Source organism: Urocampus carinirostris, chromosome 10 (assembly GCF_059441175.1).
Source record: "Urocampus carinirostris isolate Australia breed hairy pipefish chromosome 10, RoL_Ucar_1.0, whole genome shotgun sequence".
Taxonomy (NCBI): Eukaryota; Metazoa; Chordata; class Actinopteri; order Syngnathiformes; family Syngnathidae; genus Urocampus; species Urocampus carinirostris.
In genome coordinates this window covers 15,527,379-15,545,128 of record NC_142358.1, presented here as the reverse complement: position 1 = coordinate 15,545,128, position 17,750 = coordinate 15,527,379, and the positions used below count along the sequence as shown (strand labels likewise).

The following is a 17,750-nucleotide window of genomic DNA, read 5'->3' as shown; positions in this document are numbered from 1 at the left end:
ACATACACAAAACCAAAGAAAATAAATAAGGAAAAAACTAGCAAAAAACACACACAAAATTGTTTGGGGACCATGGCCAACCCAAAAGCCCAAACACCCAAACAAGTTAAGCACCTCGGCACCCAAGTTGGTCATGCTTTCGTCCCTCCAGATGAAACGGGACACAAGAAAACGGCCATGTCACTCGGGTCAGGGTGACACAACACACTCATCTGTTAAACAGCAGGGCCCGACAGCTTTCACTGGTTTACCCCTGCCGCATCATACAGGTGCCCTGCCCCTCCCTTAGAACACGTCTAAACATCCCACTATTCTATCACAACACCTCTCCACTCATTCCTATCACTGACAAGAGCTCTAGCTTCCACTATATTTAGACCTCTTTCCTGCAGTGGACTCATAACACCATCCATCCACGTCAATCGTACATTAAAAGAGAAGCCAAAATATTTGATGTATATGACTGCAAGTGCTCTGATGCAGTGTTTCTCAATATCTTTTAAGAGGACAACCTTTTTTCATTAAAAATCTTGAGGCACACTGTTGTTCGATAATGTTTTCAATTAATGACCGCCTCCAGTTTCATGTTTTTGTTTTTAAAGTTTAAATTGACATGTTGCCTCAATTGGCAGTGTAAGTTTTTTTTTTTAATTTTTGGTCACCATGGGAGTAATACAGATGATTTATTTTGGTGAATACTTTTACTGGAATTACATTGTTTAAAGTTTTACTTCATTGTATCTCTTTTAAATAAACATTTTAACCACTAGAGGGCGATCAAAGACCACTCTATATGTTTCACAAATCTAGAACAGTTACTGGTTGCTGTATGATTAAATTGTAATAATGCTTTGCAATGTTATCAGTATATAAGGCTCACCGGATTATACTGACGCACTTTTAAATTCCTGACCAATTTGGGTTTTTTTTAGAGCGCTTCTTGTCTGGAAATATGGTCTGAATGCACCTAAACAAATAACAATAAGTCATTTGAAGATGGCTTTTGGAATGAACCTTGGCTTCGTTTCTTTGTCTTTCCAACCAGTTTTTCCTGTGTGGGAAGTAACTGCTTTAACCAGTAGTCAGTTTTTAGGTGTGCCTTATAGTCCAGAAAATATGGTACTTGGCTGATCACTGGGAAAAAAAGCAAAGATACTGTACAATAGCATGTTTTACTGCCAATATAAAATTGGGCAATTTCCTGCAAGACCCTAAACAAGGTCTCATGGAACACTACTGTGCCCTGGCACGCCATTTGAAAAACACTGCTCTAAGGCATCGCACTCACTTTTAGGTAAATCGTAGTATCAAATGTGGGAGTCAATTCTGTTGATTTTTGCACAACCCTGCAGTTTAAAAGCAGTTATTGTGCCAAATGTTTTACCGCACGGATTTCTACTTCATGGGAAGTAAAAGCAATTGCTTCCCAAGTGTGGGTTACCTGCCTTTTTGTTATCCTGATTATGTTCAAAGTGGTATAGGCACACCCTTTTTATTGTAACAATAGATTGGGAAATAATCCACCCAAAAGCACACAAAGAGCTAGTGGAAATTTGGTGCTTCAGGGATTCGATTGTCTCTTTGGTTATCTATGACAGTATTGGCTGACAGCCCGTTTTAAGTCTTCAAGCTTTTCCCATCTTGTGACTCTCGCTAATGTAATCGTTTTTCCTCGCTGTCACTTCTGGCTACACGTTTACATTTTTTTGATGAGAATTGCTGATGCTTGCCAGTGATGTGGCTTAAGATTTTTTCCCATAACGGTCACTTCAGCACACTTTGGCTCTCACTCAGTTGGAACACCGTCGCTCTTCGTCGCTAGCATATACTTGTTGAGGGTTTTTTTTTTTTTTTTTTTTCTTTTCTTTTCCCCCTCATAGTTTTTTAACAGGTAAGTGTCACCTGTTCTGGGAAATGTTGAGTCCAACATCAGCATGGCGTGAATATCCCCCCAATGATTTCATTAAAACACAGACTGAGTCATGAGTCTCATGAACGTGTGAACTCTTTCGTGTAATCAAATCCAGGCTTGGTTGAAAAGTCATTCTGGACCATAAGCCTCATAAATTCGGTGGGACTTCAAAATTTAACTTCAGGAATTCAGAATCAGGAATCTTAAGAAATAAATGCAAAGTGCAGCCCTTAGAGTTGTGTGCAATATACTGTAGCAGGTTGCTGACAAGCTAACTGTATTGCGCTTGGCAACTTTTTATTATTTTTATCAATCGCTTTATTTTTCCACATGGTTGACGGTCAATGGGGAAATTATATGGATTTAAGTTCTTGCCCTATCAAAAGTTATCTTAGTAAAGATTTAAAACTGATTTTACAGAAGTTTCTCTGAATAGAGGTATGTGCTTTCCACAAGGTTAGTTTAGCACAGCCGTCTCAATTTGAGGCCCCATCTTTAATATAAAAGTTTAATGAATGTGCAGTGCAAGTGTATTGTGGATGTTTTTTTTTTTTATTACTGATTGATTTTCAACTTCATTCCTAGTGACTTTAGATTAGATTTGATTTATAGATCTCATTTTGTGTTTAATTTTTTTAAATATGTTCGAGGACGGCTGTATGTTTTTCTTGTGGAAAACACGATTTGGCCCAACCTGACCTAGGTCCAGTGACCACTGAAAATGAGTTTGAGACCCCTAATTTAGCGCTTTACAAGTTTTCTGGGCTTGTCAAAACCCACAAAACCAATAACTAGTCTTCCCCTGAATTTACTAGCATCCAAATATCCTTTCTTCAGAACCATAACTGGAGAACCTTTCAAAAGGTGACTATAAGGTAAAGCAATTATTTCCCACACAGGAAAAACTGGTTGGAAAGATGGAAACACTGCCAAGGTTCATTCCAAAAGACATTTTTGAAGTCAAGTCATGTTTATTTGAATAGCCTTTTGTAAGCTTATTTTGCATCACATCAAATGAAGTAAACACATCAAATACTCTTTATACAAGATAAACACAACCCAGTTTTGCATGAATCTTTAGGGACTAAACTTTTTAAAAGGGACCATACCAAAATCCACCATTCAAAAGATGTTTGGTCTTAGAATTATTCATGTTAGGTGTACAATTTTAATATTGATACAATGCGGGTACGTGAATTTAAAAAATGTGCCTTTCAGTTTAATAAATAACAGAATTGATAATAATTTAGTAAAATATCTAAAAATAACCGTGCTCTCATCATGGTGAATTATTTTTTCAAAAAGCATTTTCAGTGGAAAAGATGTTTTTCAATGTGTGCTGTAGGCCGGCCTTAATTGGCTACCGAGCTGTAGTTTGGCCACACTTGCTTTAAAGCCTTCCCCATTCTTTTTTACACAAAAAAGGAATAAAAGGCCTGCAGGAATTAACTGCTTCCGTTACTTGCCTTCAACTTTGGTTTTATAAACTTCAAACCGAATTCCCACATTGTAAACGGTCAACGCGTCATATCAAAAGGAACTGGAATAAAGCGAAGCATTGTGATGGAGACTCTGAACCCTTGTCTGATCTTGTGCCCTATCTGAATTTCATATCTGAAAACATAAATCGGATAGCTTTAACAGAGCCCTCCTGTTGAATCCTTTTCACTTAGCCGCTCTTTGTTGCCTGGTGACTTAAGAAAAATGCCTCCTCTGTGTTCTTTCGGTGGCCCTTCGAGTAGGGTATGAGACCCCCTTTGGCCTTTCGTGGCCCCACGGTCCCCAGTGATGTCTTTATCCTTCGTCTTCCTCCCACCGGCAGACCAGATGTTCCTCTGTAGTACTAGATAAAGAAACGGCTTTGCAGAGAGACCTGGTTTGATGCACCTGTTTCGGCTCCCCCCTCCCATCCTGAGACCACAGGAAGTCATTGTAGCTCCTAACAAATGGTATAATCTGTATACAAACGAGTTTTAAACTAGTAGTACCCTTTGTGCAGTGCTAAAATGTGATTTATTTAAGTTATGTATTCGTATATAACGCGCACTCATGTATAACGCGCATCTCTGGTTTTGCCTTGAGTAAAATAGCGTATACAATTTTATTTCACTTTTTCTCAGGTCAAACTTTGCAGTTGGATGCAACGGGAATCGACCCCTAATTTAAACATTGGACCCACCCACCAGTGCTGTAGATGACATATAAAAAGGCAGTGGCTTTTATCTCATCACACTGCTTTTAGTCACGGTACAAGAGACAAATGTTAATTTTTATTTGTGTTGCTCTTGTTACACTCGTAACCTGACACCTCAGCTAATTTTTTATTCAACCATTAAATAGAAAACTTTGTCCACCCCTGATATAAAAATATCAAAAGCAAACACAAAAATGAATCTGAATCGGTATATTTGGAAGTACAATGAACAAATCCTTTAATGCATACTATTACTGACTATCCCCTAACATTCAGACCCTTACCTTCCATGTAAAATTCACCTGAAAACCTAATCCAAGACGTACCCAAAGTAAATTGAATGCTGTCCTTGAATCGTTTGGAGAATATGAACGGTTTTGGTCTCTTTTGAAGGGTCCCAAACTAAAATACCTTAAGTGCTACTAACATTGAATCATCTTAGTTAGATCATACAGAAATGTATTATTTTAGCAACGGCATGCCTAAAAAAAGAGTGTAGCATGGACATCCAAGCTGGAAAACAGATGTGTCCAATAGCATGCACCTTACCTAGTCGCAGGTCGAATTTGATCACAATCTGAAAAATTAAACATTGTATTATTCCCCCTTTTTCCAAAGGCATGTCATAGCGTTTCCAAAAGTGGCCATTAGAAGACGACAAGTTTACAGCCCTTTAAACTTTGCAACTGTGTAATATACTTTGGCCAATTTTTAGACATTGTGAAAAAGTTGTAAATGTTTGAAATTTCTTTTAAGAAGTCAATCCATTATTGTACACACTTGCGTGAAATTTGTGCGTCAAAATGGGTCCCGGGTTGCATTTACGCACGTTTATTTTCAGCTCTGATTTCAATACAGCTCATAAAATTTGTCTGAAAATTTAATTGGCTAACCAACGTATCACTCAACATTTGAATCAGTCACTAATGACTAAAGATTTTTTCACCCGAAGTTGTCTTAATGTTTTTTTCCAACACAGGCCCCCATAGGTTATCACAGGCTATGAACCGTGAAAAAAGCTTACAATTGGCCGATAGAGGTGTCAATCAAAATGTCACAGACTAATGACCAATGGCAATAAATTCTTCTATATTCTTAGAATCTTGTATAAGCATTGGAACTTATAAATGTATTGTCCTTATAACACGTGAAATCAACAATTATCTCTGCTACATTTAGTAAAGGTAGCGTAATAATGAGATAAAACCCAATGCCTTTTCACATTTCCTCTATATTACTGATGGTCCAGTAATTACAGTTTGGCGTGACCTGGGTTCGCGATAATACGGTAAAACTTTGTGTATAACGTTTACCCAACCAGTTCTTTTTTTTAATTAAAAACATAAATGGGCATTATACACAAAAAAAACGGCAGGTCTTGGACTTAGTGTTGGATGCATTACTGAACAACAGTCATTTGTTACAGTTACTTCATAAATGTATCAGTTATTATAGTATATATGAATCAGTTATTCTCCCATATTACTGACACCAGCAAGTAGCGTGTTACTCCAAGAGTAATTATCTAGTTACAAAATAATGCATATACTCACAAAAAAAGCCAACCCCCTAAATTGCTATAAAATAGCCACCTAATAGAAAATATACAGAATAGAAGGTGTGCACCAAACTTGTGGAAGCAGTGAATCCTTCATATTTCTTGTCTTGAGTAATCTGTAGAGTTTGCAAACTAATACTTTGCCAAAACACTCGATATCCATTCTGTCTCTGGTCTTCAAACCACTCGAAGATCTCCCTCTCCATTTCAGGGTGCTGCCCGAAACTTTCTTTTTTCTACAGGCATGGTGTATTCCAAAAATAATTTTGCCAATAAAAATCCCAAAATTCAGCACACTTTTACTGTAAATTCTGTGCTTACGTTAAACTCATTGATTTAGTTTGTTTGTTGTTCCTGTATAATACACGCCCAACCCCACACGTGCTACTTACCATTCGCTACTGGTGACACGCAACACAATATGCGCATATAAGGTAACCCCCGATTTTAGTATGTGATTTTATAAATGGCTTAGAGAGAGAATATCTGCACGAGGAGATATTCAGAATTCTTGCGCACACACATACACACACACAACTCTATTCAGTGGTACTTTGTAGTTAGATATAAACAAACATGCACACCTATTGTCACTGCAGAATCGGGGCTGTATGTGAAAAAACGAGTGACACAGAATCATTCAGCAGTCGGAGAACATTGTCAATCATTATCTGCATTTAATAAGTAATGCAGTAATTCTCAAGTTAGTAACGACACTTGGGTTACTAAATGTTACTATTTATGCGCTGCAGTACTTATGACTGAGAAAAGTTATGTTCCAGGAACGTGTTGGACCTAAAAATGGACTTACATAACTGTAACCAGTCTCGAGGCAAGTGATAAATTAAATAAAGCCTAAAATATACAGCACTGACAAAGCATGTCACTTAGATGAATTTGAAGTAATGCATGGTTAAATCAAATAAGCCTTTATTGTTGTAGCCCTTATCTAGAAGTGTGTTGCAACAGGATATGAAAGCCGCGGGACACCAGTCAGGGGACTGAATGGGACAACGGCAATCTCCCTTGTTTATTCGTTATCTATCGACTTCATTTCCTTTCCTGTTAGCTGTCTCATTTCCCCAATGCAAAGTTTTCCTCAAAGTAACCTTTTTGTGTGGTCATAGGGTTGCTTTTTATTGCTTATAAAACAGAACAAGCAACTGTTTTTTTCTGTCGGTTTTAAAGGAAATCGTAAACATGCGAAATGAAAGTAAATGTTTCTCCGTGAAAAATCTCTTATTTTTTCAGTATTCCGATAATCTTCCTAGATGATACATTTTGAAGACAGCCTGTTTTGTCTTTGACATTGTGAGGTGTCACGTCATCAGAGTAACACCAGCACGCTTGCAAGCCAGTTGCCATATAGCCTTACATGTTAATTAGTCCAAGAGTTTTTCAAGCAAATGTATGTCTTTTTTGCTGGCTGGGAGACAAAAATGTTGCGAGAAATTTGACAAATTTCGTGAAAAACACTCGGCTGTGAAAAGGCCCTTCAAAGTGGTCTAAAGTTGTGCTACGCCTTCACTAAAAAATGAGTTTAGTGCTAAAAAACGCAGTTTAATACGGAATGAACAATACATCTAAGCAAGGTTTATGTCATATTTTTGTTGTGACACCTACATTTCACAACAGTAAATGTATTCACTCGTTCAGTCTTTAAAATGTCCCATTCTCAGCGCTGTGTTCCTGACCGACGAGTGAACCCAGCATCCTAAAGAAAAATTGCAAAATTAGCATGAAAAAGGGATAGAAACTGGTAATTACACCAAAGACTATCTCAGAAGAAGCATCCTAAACACAATTTAGCAATCTGTGTTAAGGAAATGATCACTCTTTCTCCCCTCTTCATCCCAAATGTCAAGTTTGCCCCCGTCTTCTTCACTTGCCTCAACCACAGGTTCAAATTGATACAGCTGTATATTTAATTTCCTGGTATTATAACTGGTTTTTTTTTCTCCAGACAGATACTGTTTATGCCAGGGACATTCTATCACCATAAAATCGGGGTCGGAGAGACTTTGTTTACGACAATCGCTGTCTGTTTCGAGCTCGAAATGTTATGTAAATGGGATTTGCCAGTTTTAAAGTGTTTCTGTTACTTCAATGACGTTACATTTCTACAACAAACAAGACAGATGGGTCAACTTTGAGTCTACATTACTCGAGTGCCCCGGCGTTTGCATAATTTTGGGGAGGAACACTACAGGTTCTGTGCCTAATTGAGAAAAAAACTTTGGCAATGCCTTTAATGTCGTTCCATTTGTGTGTTTTTCTAATAGCTTTGCTCTTTGGACAGCCAGGTGTGACCAAACCCAAATGTGACTTTGCATTCCTGCAGTCGAAGCCTCTGTAATTATCCTCAAGTCAGGCATTTCTTAGCACGGAGTCTTTTCTCCTGCTCCTTTTGTGTCCCAACACACCCCACCACCCACCCCAACCTTTTCGTTGTTTCCCGTCATGATCTTTAATCCCTGCCGTGCACCTGAGTTCTCGTCCGGCACCGCCTTTGTGCACGGCAAAGTAAACATTAGCCCCCATTGCAAAACATTTCAAAGCAGCATGTTGTTTTTAAAGGGCAAACGGAGACATTTAGTCGGGACAAGGGGGTCTTGGATAAACATTTGATCGTGTAAGGTTTCGGCAAACAGTAGCCAAAAGGGGGCAACCGGGGGGTATTTATTATCCTGAAGAATCAAATTGCTTACTGTGTTGCTTCCTATTAGAGAAATCACATTTTGACTTTTTCTACAACCGTGAGAAACTGGAGTTACTCCACGCGATTATATGTGACACGTGGTTGACAATATATATTATACAATCAAGACATGACAATCTAATCTTGACGAAATGTGAGAAAAAAAATGTTGTTATATTGAAATGTATCACTGCTAAAAGTAGTGATTTTATGATTTCTTAATTCATAACCTTCTTATTTCAGTCATTCACAACTCCTTCACTTATTTTATCGCAAGTAATGCACTTCATGATTATTCAGTTATTTGAGTGTAATTGTTCTTGATATCATTATTAGACTTCTAGATATATCCACTCATTTAGTTGTTATTCAGTCTCTACATTGTTTCAAGTGTTTTTAGTTTGCAGTTAGGAGACAGCCTTGAGTTTTATTACTGCTTGCCAGAGCCTGTCTACAAAAATGGCTGGTGTAAAGTAGGGACGTTTCCACTGCCCATAACTTGCCATCCTTGTACAAAAGTGATTGTCAACTATGTTCGTAATCGCACTTGTGAATTAAACAGCTTTGTGCTCACCTCATTTCTGCCAGGAATATTCTGAATGATAACCTCAACAGAACTGCTCAACTTCAGCGCTTGTTTTATCGGTGTCACAACCAGGTTGTGAAACGACTATGTGGGGGAAGAAAAATCAGTCCTTTTCAGTATCAACCTTATCCAAATAATTTTCAAGAAAACAATGTGGGTCTGCATTTGTTCATACCATGCAGATGTTTCTCACATTAAAAAGTCAAGTTTTATTTTGGAGAAAGTTACCTGGAATTGCTGAACATAGTAGACATTGAAATGGCACAGAAAAATCAAGCTGTGTTTTTGTCATTTCTCAAATGTTAACATCAATTAATTTCCCCGACCATTAAATAAATAAGATGTTTTTTTCTTTTTTTTCGTCACCTTGTGTCGGGAGCTTTGGACACGTGACGGTAGCTTTGATTTGATCAGATTCAGCAGATTTGCCCCTAATGTGTCAAAAAAAGACACATGTTAGTCACACTTAAATATTAAGTATAAGAAATGTGTTTAATTGGGGCCAAATTAAAATAAAAAATACCACATTACGTTTCACCCCAAAATTGACGACAGACGCTGCCCTACTTACAAACAAGATAAGTTCCGGACGATCGTTCATGAGTTGAATTTGTTCGTAAGTTGCTTCAGTGCAATATTTTGTATGGAATGTATGTTTAAGGTTTATATAAGTTTGTTTAAGGTTTGTATAATAAACCTGTAAACATTTTATAAAATAATATGCTCTGTAAAGATGAATAAAATTAAGTTTAACTTACTTTTGGAAGATGAGCTTCAACAGTTAGGCGACTTTCTCCTCTGTGATAATAAGTGGCTGTGATCCAACAGCACCAAGTTTCCATATTCCACTTTCATTTCAAATGAAACAGCTAGCCTCGTCTTTGCACTTTACACCAACCATATTTAACGGAGGCGCGAGATATTACATGATAAAAATTTCAAAGTTTTTAGCGCGCTGGAGATGTTAACACACAAACTAGGAAGAGGAAGACTGACTTCTTCTTTGGGTTGGATGCTTAGTGACCTCTCACAGCGACACACGCTCGTAGCGGCGGAAAAAAGCACTACAGTACTGTCTTGTACTCGGAAAAAGGTGCACACAATACAAAATCTAACTTTCAGCATGTGCAGAAATTTTTCAACATCCCGAAGAAAACGTTCGTATCTACCGTTTTTCGAAAGTCAAACAGTCGTAACCAGAGGAGCGTCTGTACATTAAGATTTTAGTTTCACACTTCAAATTGGTCAAAAATTGTGAAATAAAAATGCATCTGAAATGAAGGTGTGGCTTTTACGGTTGTGTTCTGACTTGTAAATGTTTAATTTTACCAAGATTATTTATATATGGTGGAAGAGAATAACAATTAACTGGGATGTACTGTTAAAAAAGGCAAATACTTGAAAAAGGGTAATCGATTGTACAATTAATTTGTGATCTTTCTGTTAAACAATTTGTTGTTGCAGCTCTACCTCTCTTTTCCATGACACTCGTTGACCACGTTATCCAAATAAAGACTCACAGTCAATTAGCCGCTAAGCATCTCCATTATCCAGATCGAGAAATCAGGACCCCAAAGGGATCATCCATCAGCCTTATCACGGTGTAGTTCTTCAAAAGAAGATAGAGTAACGTGATTGGTGTCGGCTTCCTTCAGTCGTCGGCCCACTCGTTTCATTGATGTGTGCATGTTCATGCATGTTTATATTTTAAATGACCTTCCTCAGTAAAAAGTGAGTTATGGCATTGTAAGAGTGCTACAACATTAAAGTCACGTTGAAATATTTGTCAAGAGAGTAGGTCGTGCTGGGTTACGAGTGCAGTGGCTGGGAATATTCTGTGTAAATGTCACCCTTTGAGACTCTGAATAGCCTTTTTGTCCGCCTTAAATGATCGGGCCAACCAAAGGTAAGCGGGAATGAAAGCGGCACCCGGCTCTCTCCTGGTTTTTAAAGGTCTGCGTATGACCTGCTACTGCGGTCGCATGAGTGCCTCCTGTGTTTGGCTTTGAGCCAGCCTGAAAAGTCTCTGGTGTGAGGAAGCTACGCTAGGGAATCAGTAGTTGTGTGCATTATTTAAAAGCCATGCTGTCGTTTGTACCTCTCTGATAGGGAACAGCCTAAGGTTAAACAACTTTTGGGGATCTTTTAATTTGAACATTCAAACCCTAATGGCGGATCGTCAGACTGTTATGTCTTCACAATGACACCAGTCACTGAAATACACCATGGCACATATCATTGGTAAGCTTAAACTCTTGGGGTTCAATATATACTGACCATTTTAAAATGTACTCATCTCAGAAACATTAAAATCAGTCTGAAGCAAGAAACGTAAAAACTATAAAGCCGGTGTAGCTCACTAATTACGTCGCCTGACAGTCAAATGAGATAATGGTCCGCAAAAATGGTCTGGTTATAACAAACGAGTCCAGTGAATCCAACCGTGTTAAATATTTACTCCAAAGCACCCGATAATCCCGACAGATTAAAAAAATCTGCCTATAATCATTCCTGCGTCGTTTGATGATCCTTGTTGTCATCAGTTTGTTTGGCACATAACTCCCCTTTAAACCTATAGAGATGATTTCTAATACGACTGTTAGTCTCTGACCTTTTATTGACACCTCTTTCGTCCAATCATAAGATTTTTTCACGGTTCTTAGCCCGTGATAACGTATAGGTGCCCGTATTGAATTGAAATAAAACTGACAACTTCGGCCAATAGTGACCAATTCAAATGTTAAATGACACATTGGTTAGCCAATGACATTTCCATCGTAATTTTATGAGATGTCTTGTAAAAAAAAAAAAAAAAAACTGAAAATAAGCGTGCGTAAATGCAACCTGGGATCCATTTTGACGCACGAATTTCATGGGCAAGTGTGCAAAATCATGGATTGACTTCTTGAAAGATGATTCAAACATTTACAACTCTTTCACAATGTCTAAAAATTGGCCAAAGTCAATTACACGGTTGCAAAGTTTCTAGGGCTGTCCTAATGCCTACTTTTCGAAACACATTACTTTAGAAAAATTACATTGTGATCAAATTTGACCTGGGACAAGTAACATCATGCTAACCCCCAGTGTTTTTTTTTCCTTTTTTTTTTTAGCGTAGCATGAAAATGGGCAAAGAAAAGTAGTCCAAACGCCAACCCAAACCCCAAGAAAGGAAAAAGAACTATTTTAGCACATCTAAGAAATGCACGTACTTGCAGGCGCCTTATGAACTAGCTGACTGAAGCTGCAAAGATTACAAAAGCCAGGAGATTGCGGCACAGATTTCTAAGCCAAAGGACAAAGGTTGGCACAACCTTTTAATTCGTGGTACTCTTTGACCATTACATGTATGATCATTTATGTTACATTTTTCGTTTGTCGGGTCGGATAAAATAGCCTAATGGGGCGCATGTGGCCTTCGGGCCGTAGTTTGCCCACCCACTCTTTACAGTTGTTTAGTATTCTTGGCAAGTTTTTTGTAGTTTAAGGATGGATTTATCAGCAGGTTTACTTCAGGATCCTGAAATTGATGACAAGTTTCCAAAAACCAAGTTAGAAAACTGACAAAGTGGAATTTGTTAGTTTTTTTTTCACTCTGCGTCCTCAAATTTACCTTAAAAGATTTGTCTTGTTTATCATCCTGTTCAGTGTCTTTACTTGGTATTGCTGTGCTACAGCACTTGTAAACACAACAAGGGAATGTTTCAGTGAGGTGTGAACTTTTGCGTCCTGACCAGAAATCAACATTGGCTACCTTTGCAGACGTTAACCACACCCTATCGTCCCTTTTCGAATGGATTTGGGAAAGTCCAAAGTTCTTCAGAGACCATCATTTGTCAGCATACCTGTTCATGGGCTGCATGAATTTTGGTTGTGTATCCAGGAGCTGTCATATAAGAGGAGTCAACCAGAATTCATGGCCAGGAAAGCTCAAAACCACAGACGCACTTCCCAGACTTATACCCATCTTTAGGGACAAAACCATAGCAGGGGAATCAACGATCCGACTTATGCAAGTGCTGGTTACCTTAATCTTCCTCTATGCCTGCAAGACATTTATTCTCACAGCAAAGATGGAGAGGAAAAAACAGGCATTGGAGATGCAATGCTACAGGAAACTTCTAGGCATCAGCTACTTAGCCCATGTGACAAAAACAGTGCACAACTAGACTGCAGTCCAGATAATCAGGACTGGCCAAGATAATTCTCCAGGGTACAGTCCTAGGGGGCAGAAGGAGAGGAAGACCAAAAAGGAACTGGGCAGACAATATCAAAGAATGGACTGGTGCTAACTTTGCCACAATGCAAACGCAGGCCAGGAACCTTCAGTAGTGAAGAAAGTGGTCTAGAGTTGCGTCCTCACTGGTGCCCTGCAACCCAGGCGGTTAAGGGATCAGTGAACTATGATCCTCCTTTTTTCCCACCAGGCTTTTTCCATGTTCATCCGTGGATAATATCGGGGTAACGATAGTTTCTGCCGGCGTGGGTTCCGTATCGTCAAAATTAACCACTGAAGCTGACTGCTAGTCTGGAACAAGATGATGTCACTGTCGGAATCATGTAATCTTTTAAACCACTAAGATAACAACTTGGTTACTTTTTTAGAACACTTAACCTTGAATCTATTAATTTTGTGTTTAATTCATACTTATTAAGGAATGTCTTTAATTTAGAATAAGTGCAAAGCATTTTGCATGACGCAACACTGGCAGGACTCTGCGCGCCAACTGGCATCCCTCCCAAGGAATGGACTCAAAGGTCTTGATCCATAGAAGATTGTGTGAGAACTGTACACGCTTCAGCACTTTTTCTACTACTCACAGTTGGTACAAGTGCTCAGTCCTCTGTAATTACCATTACCAAGAGTGCCCTGAGGCAGATCCATGTGGCTGACGTGAAAGACTCCCCTTTTTCTTCTGAACACACGAAAGCACACACACCACACAGACTAACTATGTAGTAACTTGTGTGTAGAATATGGGAGGTCTTGAAGCTGTGCGCCACCTGAATTACAGGGCAAATGGCAACAGTGTTGTAGGAATGGGCGATATGGCAAAGGTTTATCCCAATTCCATTTAACATAAAAATACGGTCTTGATTTTACCAGGTCTTAAAGATTTTTTTTTGGTACCAATTAGCACATTTCTGACAATCTACCAAAAAATCTGACATTTTGGGAAATGTATCACTTTTCTGGACATGGTTTTATCAAATGTTAGTATTTTTTTTTAAATCAAACTTTGCATGATTTAACATCAGGCTACAATGTAAAAACACCAGCATTAACAACTAGCGACCCTGTTCACAATGTTTGCATTAGCATTGCTACTTGAGGTCCACATAACATGTGCATCAGCTGCTAAATTATTTAGCAAAAGTTCTAAAGTGATAATTACGGCTAATGCAATGCTATTTGCTTAGGCGGATAGGGGCTAAGTAAAACAATATGAGCTCCATTGAGGCCAGGGTCTGTCAGGACAGAATAGAAAAGGCTTTAGAGATGGTCTTAAAATCTTTAGGTATTTTAAGATTTTAAGTACTTTACGATCTCATATCCAAACATAACCAAGCTATAATATAGTGTGGGTTTTTGCAATTTTTGAGACTTATTTATGTTAAATAATCAGATTCAAACACAACTTGAAGTAGATCATTTTAAACTCTTCAATCTACAAACACGCATGCTTTTAGCATGAGACAAAATTCATGGTAGCCTCAAAACATTTTTTTGTCTACACACTTTGTAACATGCACATTGTGCATGATTCTTTTTTTAATTGCTCATAGAGCTACAAAAATTAATCGACACCTAATCATTGATCAAATTAATCGACAACTATTAAAGGATACGTTGTTTGTATTCCCTTTGAATTGGAAACCTTTCAAATCCCTCGAAATATCTCACTTCAGCAGTAAACATTTGCTGATTTGTATCTTTTGCATCAGGCATGATAGACTGCTCAGACCCTTCTGATGTCAAAAACCAAACCTCACAGGTAAACAAATATTTTAAAAAGGCCATTTTCCCCAAAAATATTTATAATTCCTCAACCTACAAGTGTTGTATGACAAATTAAAGTATATAAGTGTCTAAAAGTCAATGTTAATAGTTAAACAAGTGACTCCGAGTGTCCCTCTAAAAGTGGCACTTAGGAAAAGGATAGAACGAACATGGGCCTTTAGAAATGACTTGCAATTTTCAATTTAGTAATTGTGGGATTCTGTCCGATTAATTGCTTCATCAACCGATTAAACAAATATAAAGTAGTTTGTTTTGGTTACCTGTGGTGTTCCGCAGGGTTCAATACTTGGCCCCCAACTTTACAGCATTTACATGCTTCCATTAGGTGATATCATTCGCAAGTATAATATCAGTTGCCATTGCTCCTCCGATGGAGAAATCTGCCACACTAAACTGTGGAAATTTGGAGGCCTGCCTCACTGAGAAAGGATGTCACCTTTTTGCGCCTTTTTGTGATGTTATTATTTAAACTTCTTGAAGATACTTATGTTTAAAAAAATAATGTTAAAGAACAAAGAAGGATCCTTGATTCAATATTCAGTAGCTCAAGTAGCAAAAACATTTCTCATTAGTTTTTATTTATATTTGCACTTGTATTCAATTGCTGCAAAGTATTAAGCAGTTAAGATTTGCACACAGAGACACACACAAAACTGTAACAAAGCTAAAAGATAAAAGCTTTTAAACTTCCTGTATTTTCTCTGCCTGCATGCCACCGAAATGCATGAAGCGAACCTTGCATGAAGCCCCTAAATCAATATTTGCTTAGCAATAAGCTTCTAAAAGGTCAAATGGTGTCACAGGTTGATGTTAGTTCTGATTGTCTACTTGTCAGGCACTCTCGACTGACAAAAATACTTCGCTGAATAAGAAACATGCAAAGTGGTGTAATAAGAATGTTTCTTTGGGGTGGGGGTTGACCGGGGGGCGGGGTGCATTCTTGTTATGCATGCAGGAAGTGGGAGTGCAGCTCATTAAGGTTATCAGGGGGATGTTTGTTTGTCCCGCCCCCTTTTGCAAACGAATAGCTGCTTTTCTGCAGCCGGTTTGCTTCATACGGGTGTAAAAAGCGGAGGAGGGGTGTTTAAGGACACTGTCTGTCTGGCTGGGAGAAGAGGAGGGAGGATATGAATCAGATGAATGGGATCACAATCTCCTATGATAGCTGTAGCTTCTTCCCATAATTCTTTGCATAAACTACCACATAACCTTTTATGGCCGACAGGATTTATTCAGGTGCTTGAAGTTCTTGAAAATGCTTGAATTGTATTGCTTTATTTTCAATGATTGTAAAGTGCTTGGATTTTGGGTGAAGTGCTTGTAAATGCTTGAAACCGTTGCCAATGTTCTCAACAAATTTGATTAAAAATGACGCCGACACTGCTTTCTGGTGGCTTTGCTCCATCATTGCATTTCTTGTTTCCCTCACGATAAACTGCAGCTGGCAATAGTTTGTATGGCATTGTCCTATGAAGCGTCATCGCTTCCTACAGGCCGTCCCCAAGAGGTCATGTGCATGCTACAAGTAAATAGGGCACTATGAAATGTCTATTAGTGCAAGGGTTACCTATCAATTGTGTACATTTATCATGGGGTATGCACAAAATTAAGGGAGTGTTTCCCAGTGGTAAACTGTAATGAGAAGAACTTTTTGCGATTGAAAATGTAAGCAACATATTACCATAATTTTCCACCCAACACCAACAAGGGGAATGATTTCTTTAACAAATACAAACACTGATCCAAGCTGAACCCCCGATTTCAGTAATTTATTTTATAGTTGTAAATTAGGCTTAGATACATCTCATGAGAGTAGATACACAGAAGGGACAATATCCCCATGAGGAGAAATTCAGTGTTCTCGTACTCTGCTTGAGACGGCACCTCCATAAGTGTATTCAGGTGTACTTTGTAGTTAAAAATAAAAATACTTACCCTTCAGAAAATAATTGGCAAAGAAGGGTCGAATGCATTAACCTCAGAGTTTCAGGAGTTTACAGCATTCAGAGGACACTTTAAGTCATGAATTGCATTTAACTAGTGGCAGAAAGACGCAGTAGCGCAATATTTAATAACGACGAGTTACACCATTTTATTAATAATGCGTTACATTACATGTTACTGAGAAAGTAATTGCGTTCCAGGAACGTGTTTCTTTGTAACGCATCAGTTCCAACTCCGCTCGCGAGTGCTTGCCAAAGGCAACAGGGTTTCTTTTTTTCCCCAATTTACCTATCCCCCTTGTATATGCAGCTCTTTAAAGCAGATAGTATGACTGTCTTTTACATTTAAAAAATAAGAAACCGTATTTGGTATGGCTTTGGAATTGCGGTCATAAACGGTTAAATTCCGGATGCTTGAATGGAAAGTGGTCACGGCTCATCTCTGTGCTCCCTTGGCAGGAAGTGAAGATATTCCGATCGCTAATCCTGGGCGAGCTGGAAAGAGGACAGAACCAGTACCAGGCCCTGTGCTTCGTCTCCCGCCTCGGCCGCAATGAGATCATCCCAAGCGAGTCAATGGCCCGCCTCAGACAGGTACCACGGCACTGGCCCTATTATCTTTTTTTAGTTTTCTAGTGACTAAATTACATTTTCATAAACTCACAAGTTAGGTTTATTTGTACAGCCCTTTCTCACAAAAAGTCTCAAAGAGCTGCACAGACATTGCGTCTTAAGCTAAAAAAATTGAATTACAGTGGTACCTCTACTCACGAATTTAATTTGTTCTGGGAGTGGCCTCGTAACCTGAGACCTTTGTATGTAGAGACTCATTTTGCT

General features: G+C 38.5%; 1 protein-coding gene across 1 annotated transcript in view; it reads left to right on the top strand.

The window, feature by feature from the left end:
* Positions 1–17,750, top strand: part of oafa (OAF homolog a (Drosophila)) — a 39,093-nt gene that overhangs the window by 13,491 nt on the left and 7,852 nt on the right. The window contains exon 2 of the mRNA XM_088345458.1: positions 17,373–17,507. Within this exon, the coding sequence (XP_088201584.1) occupies positions 17,373–17,507 (135 nt within the window). The remainder of the gene's footprint in view (positions 1–17,372; positions 17,508–17,750) is intronic.